The sequence below is a fragment of the Elgaria multicarinata genome, chromosome 11 (assembly GCF_023053635.1).
Source record: "Elgaria multicarinata webbii isolate HBS135686 ecotype San Diego chromosome 11, rElgMul1.1.pri, whole genome shotgun sequence".
NCBI classification, from domain to species: domain Eukaryota; kingdom Metazoa; phylum Chordata; class Lepidosauria; order Squamata; family Anguidae; genus Elgaria; species Elgaria multicarinata.
The window spans coordinates 25,521,398-25,540,749 of NC_086181.1; the positions used below are offsets into that span (position 1 = coordinate 25,521,398).

Below are 19,352 nucleotides of genomic sequence, written 5' to 3' on the forward strand. Positions count from 1 at the left end.
GAAATCCTGACTCTCAAATAGCTTCATCCCACATACCTGTTTCCCCCGAACTATCCCCTACAACACTAAGCTTTCGCCATTGTTGCTGCTGCTGCTACCGGGTTGCTAGATCCTTTGCATACCAGAAAAAGGGTTTAAAGGAGGAAATGTAAAAAAAATCATAAAAAATCAACAGATGACCCAATCTGATTCAAATTTGGTATGCTAAAAGCTCTCCTTAATATCTATTACTGTGCCAATTTTAATGTCTTTATCTTTAAAACTTACACAGATGTAAACATTTGTCTAATTTGAAGCTTAAGAGTATCAAATCTTGCTTCTGTGTCCCAGTGGCCACTCAGAAAACAACAAATGATTCCCTCCAAAACTAGTAGCAAAATAGCTCAGGTCTTTTGGCTTTATAGCACAATTATAGCAGGATGCATGGGAGTACTTCACAGTCAAAGCAGATTATAAACTGGAAAACTTCAGAGTACTTCTCAATAAAAGCAGATTATAAACTGGAAAACTTCAGAGTACTTCTCAATAAAAGCAGATTATAAGATGGAAAACTTCGGAGTCCTTTGCATGCAATTCACAGTGATTGCACAGTATAACGCTGGTGTGATAAAGCTCAAATACACATCGTATGTCAGGAGTTAGAATTCATAACTGCTGACATCCAGCTTGTCTTGTCTCTACAGAAGCATACATTTTCCCCCAAATATTTCTGACTACCACATTCACTCTCCCTGGTTTCAATCACAGTATATTAAGGTCTTAACATTCAAACTTTGCTCTCCTAAGAATGGTCTTTGCCACCCCTTTGCTTTTTTTTATGGAGAGTTGCCAATGACGAAAAGGTTTGCTACTTCCAATTCTGAGGTCACAAGTTCAGGAAACCATTTCAGGTTATGCCAATGACTGATATTCATATTACTCAATGTTGATGAATTAAGACAACAATTATTAGCTCCTTTCAGTTATGCCATTGAAAAATAAGCACATGGCTTATGAAGGTAACTATATGATCAAATGGTGCGTTTAAAATTCCCCCACCCCCTTTGCATTATAAAATAAAAACAGCGCTTCCTTTGCTCAGGGAGGCACACAGGAAAAAACTTGGTGTATCATTAGTGGATTTGGACACTGATTTGAACCCTGGAAATTACGATGCAATCCTATGCATGTTTACACAGAAAAAAAGCTCTACAACTCCTAATATGGCTGGCTTGGGAACACTGGGAGTTTAAATATATATTAGATTGAATCCTCAGTGTTGTTGCCTTAAGTGTATCAGTGCTTCTAATTATTTTTAAAGGATTCCTCAAAATCAATATTAATAGGAATTAATAATTTCACATTCAACTGTAGAGAAAAAAGGGAACATTTTTGAAATGTCAGTAAATTATCATTTCAATTGAAAAGGCTACAGCTGCCTATCTACATCCACTTGATCAATCCACAACTATCTCTTCTCTGAATAAAGACAATTGAAAGCATCCTGATCCAACCTGTTCCTTGTAGTAGGTGACATTCTTTAACTCCTTTTTGTGTAGGCAAGCAAAGGGGAGGTGAACTGGTTACAGTTTAAATGGGTTTGATGTGATCTGATTTACTGTTAGGAAAGGAGTGAGTCACTGTTGTGAGTCAGCAATGGGATCCAATTTCAAAAAGGCAAAGTACCATTTTGTTTTGCTTGATGCAACCAAAGGAACACAGGAAGCTGCCTTATACTGAGTCACACCATTGGTCCATCTAACCTAGTATTGTTGACAGTGACTGGCAGTGGCCCTCCAGAGTTTCAGGCAGTAGTTGAACTTGGGACCGTCTGCATGCAAAATGTGTGCTTTACCACTGAGCTATGGCTCCAACCAAACAGTAACTTCCCTAAACATCCTCCACACCCCAGATTTGGCTCTTGTATACTGGAAGCATGAGATGCCACAACTAGGGTGACCATATGAAAAGGAAGACAGGGTTCCTGTATCTTTAACAGTTGCACAGAAAAGGGAATATCAGCAGGTGTCATTTGTATGCATGCAGCACCTGGTGAAATTCCCTCTTCATCACTATAGTTAAAGCTGCAGGAGCCCTGCCCTCTTTTGTATCTGGCTCTTACAACTGATCTATGCCACAATTAGAGGACTGCCATTGTGGGAGCACATGTGTCCTGTTACAGTGGTTCCATGTGCATGGAATAATAATCCATGTGTATCAGTAGGAGTGGGTGGGGCTAGGCAGATGGGTATGGGGCACAGGATTATTATTTTTAATTATTTGTGAGGGATGCACAGGAGTGCAGACATTTAGCAACACATGGGGGATAGGAACTCAGTTGCATATGCGCTCCTGCACAGAGATATGTTTGTATTAAAATAAAAAAACACCTTGGTGGTGAAACACGCCAATGCCCATGCCCCTCACAGCTAATTGGCTGTTCACTGAGACCGGAACTCATGGCGAACAGCAACAACCTCACAAAAGAGGGAGCACACCACAAATGTTCTTCGCAATGGAAGCTAGAAAAGCCACGAGAAAAGAAGTCAGGGATATTCTGGTAAAAGTGAGAACTAGAGCCGAGATTACCACGGGAACAGGTGAACAGTATGTGGCCCATTAGTAACAACTATGATACAATCCTGCAATAAACAGCTGGTGTAGACTCCCCCTATGTCTAGTCTGCTCTGGTATTGTATGATCCATTCCAGTTGCTGCAGTCAGAGGGTTTTTCTACACAAGACATTTGTCAGATGCTTTTCATTCCCTACTCACAGTTGTTTATGGGTTCTTTAGATGATAGTGCGACCATCCAGCTTTGATTCTGTGTCTAAAGGACACTTTTGGTGGAGGGATGTTCCTGTACCTAGCTGCCAACCATGCAGGGGAACAGAGCCAGCATTAGTAGTGGGCCATGCTGTGGACTACCACTCTGTTAATTCAGCGACTTCATTTGGGAGACACCTACTGATTCATTGGGGTATTTTATTGTTGGTTTAATTCCAATAATATTGCTGGGACACTTAGAAATGCTTTAAATTGATTTCTATAGTGACCCCCTGGAATGGCAGATTAAGGCCTAATGTACACCAAGCAGAGTGGTATGAAAGCAGTATATGGTGTGTGATGGGCCCCAACAGTTGTCAGTGTACTTAGAGCAGTAGTCTGGCTCCTGCCTTTTATATATCACTTTCATACTGCTTTCATAGTGCAATATCCTGCTTAGTGTAGATGAGCCATCCATCTCTACTTCCAGACTGCAGTTCATTACATCTAGTGTCCTTTTCCTGCTGTGGGTCATCCCAAACTCAACTGTCCCTTTCTATCTAACTAAATGGAGAGAAAACTTGCATTCAGCAACAAACATGTTTTTTCACATCAGTACTTAAGGGAATCCCCACATCTGAACCCCCTTAATTTTGAAAAGCAAGGTAATTAATTGTACTGTTTGTCCAACTCCCTGTTGTGGTTCTTTGGCAAGATGAAAAGCAAAGACTATGACGATATCCAGTGCCATTACGGAAATGGTTCATGCCCATGAGCACTTTTAGATGAAACTCTAAAGATAGTGTTGTAGAAGAAAATAAGGGAACTGTGTGTAGAGGGACGATTTGCCCTTGAACTGAAAATGGTGGTTTCAATAGCCTTACTGCTGGCACTGTTTTGTCACACAGTAGGCAAGGCTCACATTGTGAAATGCAGAGTTCATGATCCACACCATCCACACCGTATGTACCATCAGCCGGGAGACCTCCTCATTGGTGGCATTGTAACTCTTGCTGGCTTTATACAGAATCCAACAGTTTTCACTGAAGTTCCCCCACGAGCACCACTTGAGGATCTTGTGTAAGCATATAACTTTTGTTTTTATTTCCTTGTGCATTTCCCCTTCTCCCTGAAATCATCAGTTCTACAGTAGAGTTGCAGCTTCAAAGCACAGGCATGTTGGCTTAAGCCTGCAAAAATAGTTCATGCATTTAAGCGAATGTTGAAGGAAAATTGTTTCTTTGTCCATGGAAAAGACAAGCTTTCAAAAACTATGTTATCTTTTAAAACTATGTTTTTATTGTCCTTCTTTCAGTTCTTTCTTCCACCAGTTCTGCCACAACAAATTAATCTATCCTTCCTTTCTCTTATCCTACACCTCACTTTCTATCTCAACTCCTACACCTATCTATTTTTGGCCTTCTATGTTCTCACATATTTGAACTGATGTTCCTCATGAGCAGGACTTTCCTGGAATAAATGAAGCTCTCTTATGCTGAGTCAGATCACCAGTCAAGTTATTCATACTGGCATCTGTTCTCTTAGCCCTCATCTATATGACAGCGGGATTGCTCATTCAATGTAAACCCAGTTTTCCGTTGATTTGAATGTAGGTAAAGAGCGTCGCACAGCAGCAGCTACAGCAATTTATCTCCTGTATTAGTATTTTTTGTAGTGCAGTTACACATGTGCATGTGTGCATTGTTGCATTATGGGATATACGGTGCTATGGAGATGAGTGAAGTGATATAGTTTGTATGCGGAGCTCTGCAGATTGAGATAACAGCAAAACCAGAGCAGGGGTGGGGGACAAGGCTGCAGAGGAGGATGGCAGCACATTTCTGCCTCTTTGTTTATGTGGAGCTCAGTAGGATCAGATCATTCAACCTAAAAACGGCGCGAAAGCAAGAGCCAGCCGATAGGTGGGAAACCGGGAAACCAGCCAATCACGTTCTCCTAACCTCAAATCTCTGCCCACCTGTCAAAATGTGGTTTTACTCCCCCAATGACACATAACCATAATGCGGAGCAAACTCCGACATGATCGAAAAGTTGCTGTAAATCGCTGGTGTGAATATGTGCATTATTGTGGTAAAATGCGAGGTTACTGCGAACAAATGGCTAACTTGTGTGTCCTAAAATGAGAATATGTGCAGCTACGTCAGCCCTTAGTCCTTTGGCAGAGGTTTTTCTTGACCCTGCCACTCAATACCCATTATATCTAGAGATGCAGTTAGTAGTAGTAAATAAATATTATATCCTTGGTTTAAGACAGGATTGGAATAGAGAATTGGAGTGTCCTATTTTGCCTATGCATTGGATTGTTGCCTTAGAGTCTGTATCTGAAGCTTCTATGGATTTTAGGCTATGTCTTATTCAGCAAAAAATCTTGTTTCGGGTTTATTGGACTCCACAACACATTTTCAATAAGGGTATGTCTAACTCATATAACTGTTGGAGATGTAATGCACCTAATGCTTCTTTAATTTATATGTTTTGGCAATGCCCAGTAGTTGCCCCCATTTGGAAGGAGGTTATAATAAGGATAAACTTTGTACTGAAACAATCTTTAATATGGAATGATGTGCATGTCCTCCTAAACTACCTACCGGATTCTTGGAAGTTAACACATGGTCAGGGCAAATGGATTTCCAAAGCCCTTATGACAGCTAAAAGACTTATATTATCATGATGGAAGAACAAAAGTTTACCTCCCATAATGCAATGGATTGAGAATGTAACAATGCTGTCAACATTTGAATGGATGTTACATAGGGATGACTTGTGAGTGGATAAATGCATAAATATATGGTCTGCTTTTCTTGAAACCTATGCATAACTCTCTCCCTTAAAAAAAAAAAATGAACAGTGTACCTGATGTAAAAAATGATGATATTTCTATATATGCAATGTGTTGTTGTTGTGTTCTCAATTCATGTTTGTTGCATTTTGTTAATATTCACAATAAAAAAGAGAAAAATATTTAGAGATGCTAGAATTGAATCTAAGACGTATTTTTCCACTGGTCATGGTCCATCCCCATCTATGAGTTCTCCAGTTCTGATTTTCTCCAGATCTGATTTTCTGTTGGACAATATTTGGGGAAAACCTGGAGATGTTATGCTCCTGCAGCCCTACCCTCCTTTCCATATGGGCACCTAATCCTCAGAATGGGAACTATTTGTAAGTATATTTGAATGATGTTGCCTCGTATTAGTAAACCTTCTCTAAATCACTATTTTTAATTTTTCAAGGAAAAGTGTTTGACAAATACCAACTGAACGTAATAATAACAATAACAACAAAACAAGATGCATAATATATTGTCATTTTACTTTAATGTGGGCTATCCTTCTGATCAAGTATGCAACTTTCATTCTAGTATAGTGACTAAGAATTACCAGCACATCCTGTCCTTGGCATTTGCAGTAAAGGAGATAAATGAAAACCCTCAGCTCCTGCCACATCTCACCTTGGGGTTTGGCATCTATGACAGCTATTTCAGTTCACAACAAACCTATTATGCCACAATGCTCCTACTATTCACACTGGAGGGGTTTGTTCCCAACTACATATGTGATGTCCAGAGCAATCTGACAGCAGTGATTGGAGGACTGGAGTCCCAAATCTCCATTGATATGGCAAATATCTTGGATAGCTATAAGATTCCACAGGTAGAGTATATGTGGCTCTGTGTGCATATGGCATATAGGAACTTAATGTTTCTTTCTTCATGTTTGGTTCTTCCAGATTTTATTTCAAAATTCGGAGGCAGAACTGGGGGTATTGCAAATAATCTGTTGGAACATTTTTGTTTTCTTTTGCAAAAAATATCCTGGCCAAGAAAAAATAACCACTGTTCCTGCTGTTTTCATTTAAGTATGCATTTATTTCTGTATTTACTTATGTTATAATAATTGGTACTCTACCTTTCATTTTTTTAAAAAAAAAAATATTTCAGGGTGCAATCCAATGCATGTTTAAATTCTGGCCAGATCTATACTACTGCTTTAAAGTGCTTTAAAGCATTTTGTAACAGCTTTCACAACTGTATGTGGAGTGTGTCCTGGGCCCCAACAGTTGTCAAAACTGTTATAAAGTGCTTTAAAGTGCTTTAAAGCAGTAGTGTAGTTCCTGCCAGAAAAAAGTCCTACAATTCCCAGCATTCTCTAAACAACCATAGTGGCTGAAATGTTTATTGGTGCAGGACTTACTTTTCTCTTGAAAAAAGGGATAGGATTGCATCTTTAGCTTCTTTAGATCATAACACAATTAAAGTAACACTAAACGTATTATAAAACCAACATAAATAGTACAAAAAAGGAGAAGAAAACAAATTCTGATTAAAATGTCAGGACAAAAAAAAATAAAAATTGGCAAATCATTAAACAATAAAGATCCTTGCCCTTGCTTTAAAAATGGGATAAAAATCCAGATTATCAAATACTAAAAGAAAAATTTAATCAACAAACAATGCAATCATATGCTTTTGGAAGTGCATCCTACTTTTTTTAATTGGGGGTACTCTTTAGTAAGTCCATTTAAGGTTGTGTTCAAAGAGTCAAACATATTTATTATGGCATAAAGCTTTCATGGACACAACTATAACAAAATAACAAAGAAACAAAGGCCTTAGCTAGACCTAAGGTTTATCCCAGGATCGTCCCGGGGTCGTCCCTGCCTGTTCCCGGGATATCCTGTGTGTCATTTACATGAACAGGAATAACCCTGGGATGATCCCAGGATAAACCTTAGGTCTAGCTAAGGCCCAACACATTTATTCTGGCTTAAACTTGATGCATGAAGTGAACCTCAAATTGGCAGATCTATATAGACATGCTGGGGTATGGGATATAAACTGTGTCATCAGAGGAAATTGAAATGCAAAATAAATACAAGATTAATTGAACAGTTGCCATCCACAAAAAGTTCTTTGGGTGATAACACACACATGATTGCTGTGATGAGCCAATTAGCATATGTAGTTTGATTAAAACAAATATATAAACAAACCTTTGCCCTTATTCAAACAACAGGGAATAGAGTTGAATCTCTTTATGGACTCTACTCCAGAAAAGTCATGTTGGAATTTGTCTTTGAATTACTTTGTTCAAGAATGGCCACCTCAAGGTCATTCACAGAATGTCCTGGAGGTTCATATGTCCCCCCACTGATTCCTGGATATTGCCATTCATGTCAGACTGGGCCTTTGTCCTATGTAAAAAGAAGTAGGGTGTTGCTGGCAAATAATGGCATATTATATATTTCAAGAGGAGCAGGTGTATGAATTCCTAATATTGTGCATAGTGTTAGTAGTGTTGCCAGAGTAGATATGGAGACAGAGTTAGCATCTGGATCTGCCACAGGATCTGGTTCCTATGTCTGTACCTCAGCTGTGACGCTTGCTGTTGTTGGTGATAAGTATCCTTTATTATGTTGGGTGGTTGTGTGTAAGCAAGTACACACCATCCGCCCAAGGTTTGTGAGAGGAAAGTGTCATTGACAAGCCTGGGTTGGAGTTCATTGATTATACTTTTATGTCATATTTCATTCATTATCCATTAAGTTGCTGCAAGAATATTTGCTGCTACCTGCCAGGAAATAAGTTAACAATATCCCAATAAGTTTAATTAGTATCAAATTAAAAGAAACCTTTTCCTTGACCATTCATCACTGGGATTGACAATATGTATATTAGGAAGATTAGCTATCATTTATTTTAATGGAAATTATGTTTGTGGGATGAAATGGAAGCCAAAGATTTATTTATTATTTCATTTCAGAAAATTTCTATTCCACTTTTCATTAAACAAAAAACCAAACAAAAAATAAACTGAAATTGGTTTACAGGACAAAATCATAATAAAATGCAATGAAACCAATCATTAAAATAATATATCTGTGACAATGCTAGTAGTCAGGGAAATGCCTGGGCAAACAAATGTGTTTTCAGTTGTCAGCAGAAATACTCCCCACTAGAAACTTGCCTGGTCTCAATAGAGAGATCGTTCTATATAGTAGGCATCACAATTGAGAGGGGGTCTTATTCCACACCAGGGCCAAATGAATCTCAGCAGGTCATCATCTCAGTAGGTCAGTGTTCATCAAAAAATAATCACTAAGAGCTTTATCACATGTACCTGCTTCCCTTGGATTATCCCCGTAGCGCTTAGCTTTTGCTGCTGTTGTTGTTTTTGCTACCGGGCGACAGCGATCCTTCGCATACCAGGAAGTGAGTTTAAGGGGGGAAACCTAAAAAAATCATTAAAAAATCAATGGATGACCCAATTCAATTCAAATTTGGTATGCTTAAAGCGCTCCCTAATATCTATTAATGCACCAATTTTGGTGTCTTTATCATTAAAGCATACATAGATGTAAGCATTTCTTTAAAATCCTGCTCCTGCGCCCCAGCTGCAGCTTGGAAGATATGCTCAGAAAGTAGGGGCTAAATATGGTGAATCTTTTGGCTTTGAAGCACAATTAAAGCAGGATGCATGGGAGTACTTCACAATCAAAGCAGATTAAAAGGTGGGAAACTTCTGAGTCCTTTGCATGCAATTCGCAGTGATTGCAGAGTATAATGCTGGTGTGATAAAGCTCTAAGTTGACAGGGCGGTGGGGAATGGACTCTGGTGAGTCAAATGGCCATCACTCTGTACATCTGTACTGTATATTTACCATAGAAACAAAGGATACAGGAATTGTCATAGACCCTCTACAAGTATTTCCAATCTAATTTTCTTTGTAATGAAAATTATATATATGATCAACAGGATGTTGCCTGAGAATTCATTTGTGTAAGGTCTTCTGAATGTATAGAAGGTACATAATCAATAGCTGAAGTAAACACTGGATTACAAGTTGAAATACAGTTGCCACTTCACACAAGCAGAGTAACATGAAATATTTTCCATTATTTGTCTGTCACTGATGGTGTAGTGACCTCTGAATCAAGCAGTCCACAGACATAGTGTCTTAGAATAAACCCTATTAGTTAGAATAGGTTTAAAAACAAACAAACATCATATCCTTAAATTCTGGCACTTTTGTTAGCCTAGAATAATAATGTATTAAGTAGGGCAGTGCACTCCACCCCAGAATTATCTGGTAACCGTGAACATCCACGGAGCATTCGAAGAAGAAGTTGGCTGCTTCCAAACCCATTGATAAATGTCAGAGTGGAGACATGGCCCAGAGATTTTAGAAGCTCCGATTGGCCATGTCTCAATTATCCTGGTGTGTGTGCGTGTGTGTGTGTGTGCGCGCACACACACACTTGCATTTCTAAATTGAATATCTCCATATTTGGAAGATGCTGAGTAGGGTAAGGGGTAGCTTTGATATTGACATCTGTGGCTAACCAATTAGGAATAGCCATAGTGCTGTCCATGACCATGTTCTCCTGCAATCACTGTTTGGGAGAGTGGGAAACACTAACTGACTGCTGATTCTGGCCATGAGGGAAAGAGAGGGAGTACATTTCTGCTCAGACTCATAGAGGTCAATCATCCGCATTTCCACAATGTGAAAGTGCTGCTGGGCTGGCTGGCATGGTGAGTGAGAAAGCTTCTTCACCTGAGTAAGGCACAGGCAGGCTCTTTATTTCAGTGGCTGGGTGCGAGTAGGTGGGTGGCACCAGGTTGGAGAAGGCTGGAGTGGGGATTTTTTTTAAAAAAACCCTAAAAATTCAAGGCGAGAATGGATCTGATTCAAATATGGCATGACTAAAATCCTTCTTAAGAACTATCACCTTGCCATGTTCCATCTCTTTATCTATAAAAAATATGCAGATGTAAGCATTTTTGTTCATTTTCATTTTAAAATTTCTAAAAAAAAATCAAAGCATGAATCGAACTGACTCAAACTTGGCATGACTAAAGCCCTCCTTAAGAACTATCACTGTGCCATGTTTTATCTCTTTAACTTTAAAAATGAGGGACCTGTAAGCATTTCTGTTAATACAAGTTACCCCAATACTGAATGGTTCTTTGACAGGAAATTCAATGAGGGGGAGAGAGGGGGAGGGGCCCTGTGAAATCGAGGCAAAGAATCACCTCTACAGAACTCCAGATTGAATTTCGAGGCAGAGAAGACCTACCTTGCACCCTCTTAGTATTAAGCTATTTGAATACTTTAAAATTCTACTTAAATGTCTCTCTTACTCTCTCTACTTTACCTCCCCAATCTCTCATTAGCTCATATATGGCTCTACTCCTGTGATGAATGATAAAACGCCAGGCCTATCCTTCTTCCAAATGACACCTAAGGAAACTCTTCAGTATAGAGGGATTCTATCTTTATTTCTTCACTTCAGGTGGACATGGATAGCACTTGCTGCTATGGATAATGACAAGGGAGAAAGATTTGTGCAAACTGTACTTCCATTGTTCTCCAAGGGAGGTGTCTGTGTGGCTTTTGTAGAAAGAATCCCTGTGACAATTTCTGCCTCTGAAGTTAATGAGTTGGTAGAATGGGGGGCAAAACTACATGATAAAGTCATAGATAGCAACGCCAATATAATGATGTTCTACGGAGAAACTATTTCCATGGTGTATTTGAGATGGTTTCCATATCTATCCAAAAAAGAATATATGATGGATATATCAAAAGGCAAAGTGTGGATAATGACAGCCCAGATGGAGCTCATCTCAATGGCCTATCAAAAGGACTGGGATACAGAAATATTCCATGGTGCTCTGTCCTTTACAATTCACTCCAGTAACCCACCAGGCTTCAAGCTGTTTGTTGAGAGCAGAAATCCTTCCAGTAGAAACGGAGATGGCTTTATCAGGGATTTCTGGCAACAGGCTTTTAACTGTGAATTACCAAATACAGTTGTGGGCAAGGTAGATGGAGACATTTGCACTGGGGAGGAGAAGCTGGAGAGCCTTCACGGAGCTTTTTTTGAAATGGGCATGACTGGCCACAGCTACAGCATCTATAATGCTGTCTATGCTGTTGTCCATGCTTTACATGCCATGCTGACATCTGGAGTCAAAAACATTTCAAGGGGGAATGGAATCAAACACAGAAAAACGAGGAATCAAAGGAATCTGAAACTTCAGAATCAACAAATGTGGCAGGTAATGCACTGAATATCTCCATGCATCACACCATAAGAAGGCAGTAGTGTAAATGATCCAATACATATAGAGTGCCCAAGGCACACAACTACACATAACACACCTACAGCGATGGAAAATAACAATTAACCATCAACCCCATTTATTTACAAATATATATAAAATAAACTGATGCATAACACTTCCACGGTCATCTGTGGCAAACTAGTTGCCTAATAAACTGTGTGTGAAGAGTACTCCTAATACAACAATTCTTTTTTATAATAATTTTTTCAATGTATAATGTACATAGAACACAATCACAGGTTTTTTTTGGCACAATTCAAACACTTTTTTTGACACAATATAGTGCTGGCTATGACGTCAGCATGGAACCTAGACATATATTTATAATGGGAGATTATATTTATTATTTTCTAGTTCTTATCATACTTATTTTCTAATTCTTGTCAGCGTTGTAGATTTTATTTATTGACAGGTCTCCACAGTTTTGCTAAGAGCTTCGTCGGAACAAACTCCATAATGAGTCGGCTGAAAACCATAAATTATTGTATGGTCAACATCTTCAAAGATTATTATGGGGTAAACACCTCCAAATGAAACAGCTGGTCTGTTTGTAGCCTGAAAAAACATGAATGGCAGCTGTGCAAGTGTTATACATCTGTTTATTTTATATTTTATATATATTTGTAAATAAATGGGGTTGATGGTTAATTGTTACTTTCCATCGCTGTAGGTGTGTTATGTAGTTGTGTGCTTTGGGCACTCTATATGTATTAGATCAAAAAATTACATAACATTGGGGAAAGTACAAATATCCCTGTGCAACTCTATTCTGGTTTGTGGAAAAGTTCAGGAAATGCAAATTTGGTAATGCCAGCCCAGCAAAAAATAAATAAAAAACAACACCACCAAAATCTAGGTTCAACCATATATGGAGAGCGGACACTCTAGTAAGTGTGTTGATTGTCATAGTGATTTCTCCAGTTATCTCAGCATCATAAATGATGAACAAATCTTTCATGAAACTTCTTGCACTGAAAACTTATCCATGGCATCATTCCCCTGTTGTGAGTATAACTTACTTTTATAATAAATAAATGAATAAATAAGTAAAAAACTATGGATGTGCAGAAATGTATTTGTTAAGCTCTTTCCTTTCCCTTTTCAACCTAGCTCCATCAGTTTTTGAAAGGTATTTCGTTTAACAACAGTGCTGGGGAACAGACTTCCTTTGACCACAATGGGGAGTTAGTAGCTGGATTTGATGTGTTCAACTGGATTATTTCATCAAATCAATCCTTTCATAGAGTGAAAGTTGGGTGGATGGATCCCCAAGCTCCTCCAGAGGAAGCCTTCTTCATAAATGAGGGCGCTATTACATGGCACAGCTGGTTTAACCAGGTTGGATCCAATTCTTGGAAATCTTTATTTTTCAAAATAGTACTGACTTTCTGTGCAGATGTGGACTTCAACTTCTATTGAAAAAAGATATTGACAAAAGTACAGTGTGTGAATGTATTAAGTTACTGAGGCTCCCAAAGATTCTATCCTGATTGCTGTGTTCTTTATTACATTGAATGAAAAAAATGGTTGGAGAAATTTTAATTATAACATTGCTATTCTGAGTATATGTAAAACCACAATACTATTTCTTTAACATTCCACTAAATTCTATTCATGGGGCCAAACTAGATGTTGCCTTAAGGTGAACACACCTAATATGTGTTTGTTCCCCGCACCCATTAGCATTGTGTTCTGGAACCTAACATACAAATTAATATCATTATATTCAGAGTTTTCTTGGCTGTTTCACTCTGTTGCAAATGAATAAGTGCAAAGTCAGGATGCTGCTAAACATAATGAATCATGCTTTTGCTGAAGAGAGAATATGTTTGCTTGGCCAGGATCTACACTACTGCTTTATAATGGTTTATAATAGTAGTGACAACTGTTTAGGCCCAGGACACACTACAGGCCTTCCTAGACGGGGCCTCATCCAGATGATAAATAGGGTATCCCGGGCTCAGGCAGGGGTGAACCCTCCCTGGGCTCGGGGTAACCAGCACTGCTTGAGGCCCAGTTTTTCCTGAAGTCTCAGGTTGAGCCCAGGACCACAGGTGTGTAGCCAGGTCCGCTGCTTTCCCCAGCTACCGGATTTACTCCCGGGAAAAGCGGCAGATGGGCTGCAGCACTCCACAGAAGCGCTGCGGCCATCAGAGCTACAGTGGAGACATGGGGGGGGGGGAACAGAGGCCGGGGAGATAGGGGGAATCGTGGCCCAGGGTACATCAGGGGGAATTGCAGCCCAGGAGACATCAGGCGGGGGATTGGACATCGCGGGTGGGGGGCAGGCAGGGGATTGGACATTGTGGGTGGGTGGGAGAAAGAGAACGGGGCCGAGGGGAGATCATGGATGGGGGGGGAAGGAGAATAAAAAAAACCCAAAAAACCCTACTTACCTTTCCTGGCTCCTGAGCTGCTGCTGCCACTTTAAAACTTAAACAAAATGGCAGCCGCAACAGATCTCCTCCAGAGCTTGTCGTGGCTCGTGTGTGAATAAGGGCGAGATCTCACTTTATTCATAATGCGAGGTCTCCCTTCCTCTCCCCCGGATTATCCACCAGGTCTAGCAAGGCCTTACATATAGGGCCTTGCTAGACCTACCTGTTAATCCGGTGGGGAGTAGGGGCGAGGCTGCGCTGCAGCTAGCGCGGGCCTTCGCCCCAGTCTACCCGTGAGATAAGGGAAAGCCCCGTCGCATCAGCCATTTTCTTTTCAACTTAAAGGGGCCATGTGCGCAGGAGCGCACTAACAAGGTAAGTCTTTCTTTTTTAAAAAAAGGGTTCCCTGCTCCCCCCACCCCCGATTCCCCCCCACAATGTCTGATGCCCCCACTCACTCGTCTGCCCGGCCCCCCACTTGCCATGTTCACTTGCCCGCTCACTCGCCCGCTTGCCCGTCCGCCCAGCCCCCTGCTTGCCATGTCCACCCCGCTCGCTCACCAGTCTGCCCTGCCCCCTGCACACGATGTCCACCTGCCCGCTCGCTCACCCGCTTGCCCGGCCCCTGCTCACCATGTCCACCCCCCACTCGCTCGTCCATCTGCCCGGCCCAGTGCTCGCCATGTTCACTTGCCTGTCCGCCTGGCCCCCTGCTCACCATGTCCACCCCCCACTCGCTCGTCCATCTGCCCGGCCCAGTGCTCGCCATGTTCACTTGCCTGTCCGCCTGGCCCCCTGCTCACCATGTCCACCCCCCACTCGCTCGCCCGTCTACCTGGCCCCGTGCTCGCCATGTTCACTTGCCCATCCGCCCGGCCCCCTGCTCACCAATCCACCGCCCGCTTGCCCGGCCCCCTGCTCGCCATGTTCACTCTCCCACCTGTCCACTCGCCATGTCCGATGCCCCTCTGCCCCCCCTGGCCACGATCTCCCCACCCTGGCTCTGCTCTCCCCCCATCTCTCCTGCCAGATCTGCTCTTCGCCCCCATCTCTCCCCCCTGCGATTCCCCCCCGGCCCGATGGGCACAGCGGCCTGTCCACCGCTTTTCCCGGCTACTCGTGCGTAAGTGTGGTAGCTGGGAAAAGCGGCGGAACAGTCCACACCCCCGTGGTCCCGGCTTCAGCCCGAACTGAGGCCTGGACCACAGGAAAAAACGGGCTAAATGGGATTTCACTTACTCAGCGCCCAGGGAGGTTTCACCCGTGCCTGACCCTGGGATCCCCTGTGCATCATATGGATTTGTTAAGCATTATTTATTTATTTATTTATTACATTTCTATACCGCCCAATAGCTGGAGCTCTCTGGGTGGTTCACAAAAAGCACTGGGCTAAACCTCAGTCTAGAAAGGCCCATACAGTTTTCAAACCATTTTCAAAGTATTATATCCTGCTTGGTGTAGATCTGGTCCTGGTGTGTCTGTGTATTCATATTCTATCCTTCATAGCAAAATGGTATCACTGCAGTCACGTTATATAATAAGCCGTCTTTCCAGAATCCTCTAAATATGCCTGTCAGCCAGTGTTGAATTCAACATATACCTCCCCTCAACTATTCTGTGATACATAGGTCCAACTGTTGATCAAAAAGCTTGATGGAAAAGAAGTGCTTTCACCTGTCAGCAAAAACTAACCAGTCTTCCATGTTGATGCCAGTCCAACCTACAGGAAGATTGGTGGTAGCTTCACATTTCAAATACTGTCTATTTTGATACCTCTGTATCCCAAATTGAGTTCAAACCATATGCTGAAGGAAATGTTTCCCAACCATATCAAAACATGAATTAAAATATGATATACAGGTGTATATCATATATATTTGGGTATTTATCTTAGATCTTTTAGAAGCTATTGCTCTTAACACAGATTTGGAATTGGCCTGGAGTTTATTTGCAGGTTCATAAATGAGCATGATGCATCATTCCAGATGGGGCTTTATTTTTCTTTATTATCATTCAATTATCATTACACTTATTTCTCACCTTGTCTCCTCTTGAAAGGAACTGAAGGAGGCTTACACGGTCCTCCTCGTCTTTTTATCCTCACAACAACCCTGTGAGATAGGTTAGGTTGAGAGTCAATGACTGGCCCAAAGTCACCGAGTGAACTTCATGGCCGACTGGGACTAGAACCCAGATCTCCTGAGTCCAACACTCTAACCACTACACCACACTGGTAATTGTTTTGCCTCATCTGTGGAATTTTAGAGGTGATTTAGACATAATCATTTTCAATTTGTAACCATCCCACATTTTACCACTCCCTTTTTCTTACCACAAAAAGAAAAAAAAGAAAAAGAAAAAGAAAAAAAGAATTAAGGAAGGAAAGATATAACAGCAGCTCAGATCTTTTGAATTGTAGTGCTAGGAGACCTCCAACTGGAAACATCAATATCTACATGGAACAAAATAGACTCTACACTTGGACCTACACCAAGCAGAATACGACACCTGGAAAACATTTTGTATATGGAGTGTGTCCTGGCCCCCAACAGTTGTCACTACTGTTATAAACCATTTTAAAGCAGTAGTGTAGATCCCACCTATGTCTAATGTAATATTGCTAATGCAAAAGCAATTTATTAGGTAAAAGACCTTGTGGGATCATAATAGGGAATAACATATAAACTGGTGTTCAATCATAAGAACATAAGAAGTCCCCTGCTGGATCAGACCAAGGGTCCATCTAGTCCAGCACTCTGGTCACACAGTGGCCAAACAGTTGTTGACCAGGGACCAACAAAGCAGGACATGGTGCAAAAGGTCTATTAAAATATAGATATAATACTGTACCATAACCTATATTAGTTGTTTAAATAACAGGCAGTAGTAATGAGCCCATTCATACATGACTGAGATGCCATCTCACTACAGAAACATATGATAAGCCGCAAAGCCTTAAGGATTCCAAACTCATTATTAATCTCTTTCATTCATACATTAGGTGAAGCCACTTTCCGTATGTAGTGAGAGTTGCCATCCTGGTTCTAGCAAGAGAGTGAAGGAGGGAGAGCCATTTTGCTGCTATGATTGCATCCCATGTCCAGAAGGGAAGATTTCTGACCAGGAGGGTAAGAAGTATACAGATGTATCTCTGAGAATACACATTTTTTTCTCTTTGCAAAATGAACTGTTAAGGCATATTTTTATGATATTTTACATGACCCTACTCAGAGTGAGAAGGCTGCCACAGGCAGTTATTAATGTGTGCCATGAGTGGAAAGCATTTATTATGATTGAATTTTTAATTCCGTGGTGTGATTGAAGCTGTTATGGGGTTTTAGCAGTGGGTACTACAGCTATGTATCTTGTCTAGGACAGGAGGCACCATTAAGGCTACATTGGGCCTTTTTGTAAGATAACCAATGTTTGTTTGTTTTATTATTTCAGACATGAGTGACTGCAGTAAATGTGTAGAACAAAAGTATCCAAGCAAAAATCAAGATTTTTGTATTCTCAAAGTTATAAGCTTTCTGTTTTATGAAGAGCCTTTGGGGATCAGTTTAGCCTGCCTTGCTCTTTCCCTTTCTGTCATAACAGTTCTAGTGCTAAGAACATTTATGAAGCACCACAACACTCCCATAGTCAAAGCAAACAACCGGGACCTTACGTACACTCTCCTCATCTCCCTTCTGTTATGCTTTCTTTGTGGATTGCTATTCATCGGTCAACCAGGGAAAGTGACGTGTCTTCTCAGGCAAACTGTGTTTGGCACCATCTTTTCAGTAGCTGTTTCTTGTGTTCTTGCAAAAACTATCACAGTGGTTCTGGCTTTCATGGCTACCAAACCAGGATCCAGGATGAGAAAATGGGTGGGGAAAAGACTGGCCAATTCCATTGTTATTTCCTGCTCACTTGTCCAAGGAGGCATCTGTATCCTGTGGTTAGGAATCTCTCCTCCATTCCCAAGTGTGGACATGCAGTCAAAATTTGAAGAGATAGTATTGGAATGTAATGAAGGGTCTGTGACTATGTTTTACAGTGTCCTGGCATACCTGGGTTTCCTGGCGATTGCCAGCTTCACTGTGGCCTTCTTTGCCAGGAAGCTACCAGGCAGTTTCAATGAGGCCAAGTTTATCACTTTCAGCATGTTGGTCTTTTGCAGTGTATGGCTATCCTTTGTTCCAACGTATCTGAGCACCACTGGAAAATACATGATGGCTGTAGAGATCTTTTCTATCTTAACATCCAGTGCTGGGATACTAGGATGCATGTTTTTCCCCAAATGTTACATTATTGTATTGAAACCTGAGTTGAACAAGAGGGAACAATTAATAATAAGAAAAGATTGAACAATTTAAATGCTCTATCCATGGCAATATTTTATAATGTAGAAAAGTAAACGTTTGCAACCTTCATAGAGGTAAATTCATCAATTAGCAACGAGTACAATGTAATGTGTGAATATGTCCCACTGTTCATGACTAATTCTTATCATAAGAAGTCATGGACCAGTCACTTCAAGGTGGACAGCTTGCATAGGGGAGAACATTTCACTCACCCTGAACATTTCCCTCATGTTTCATTTTAAGGAAGAATTCCAACCAGGCCAAATAACAGGATATCATTTTGACTCAGAATAACTGATGCAGAGAATGAATTTTGTGAGCTTTTGTTCTATCTTTTGCAGTTTTCTTTCATGATGCCCAAATTTAAATTACTTAGTGTAACCGTTCACTATCCAAAGCAAAAAAAAAAAAAAAAAAAATGAGCTAAAGGACAAAAGAAAAAATAGTATATGCTGTTACGTCATTCCCAAGTTATTTCAGGGATCTGCCAAGGTTTAAACTATCTGATGAGTGTAGAATTCCATTTTCATATTTATGTTCATATTTCATTGCAATGAAAGCCGCATTTCAAACCAGAAAAAATGTGTGGGATGGGGTGAAAGTCTATGCAAGAGAAGGAGAAAGTTGTTGGTTTTAGAGAATGTTTGGAAGAAGAAGAAGAAGAAGAAGAAGAAGAAGAAGAAGAAGAAGAAGGATATGATATTTGCACTGCTAAGGAAAAGCTAGAGAAT

At 40.7% G+C, this 19,352-nt stretch overlaps 1 protein-coding gene across 1 annotated transcript; it reads left to right on the top strand.

The window, feature by feature from the left end:
* Positions 1-11,087: 11,087 nt before the first annotated feature.
* LOC134405561 (vomeronasal type-2 receptor 26-like) lies at positions 11,088-18,624 on the top strand. Its single transcript, XM_063136806.1, has 4 exons — positions 11,088-11,831; positions 13,008-13,235; positions 17,277-17,403; positions 17,723-18,624. Exons 1-4 carry the CDS (start codon positions 11,088-11,090, stop codon positions 18,622-18,624), a joined length of 2,001 nt encoding a protein of 666 aa, XP_062992876.1.
* The last annotated feature ends 728 nt before the right edge of the window (positions 18,625-19,352 follow it).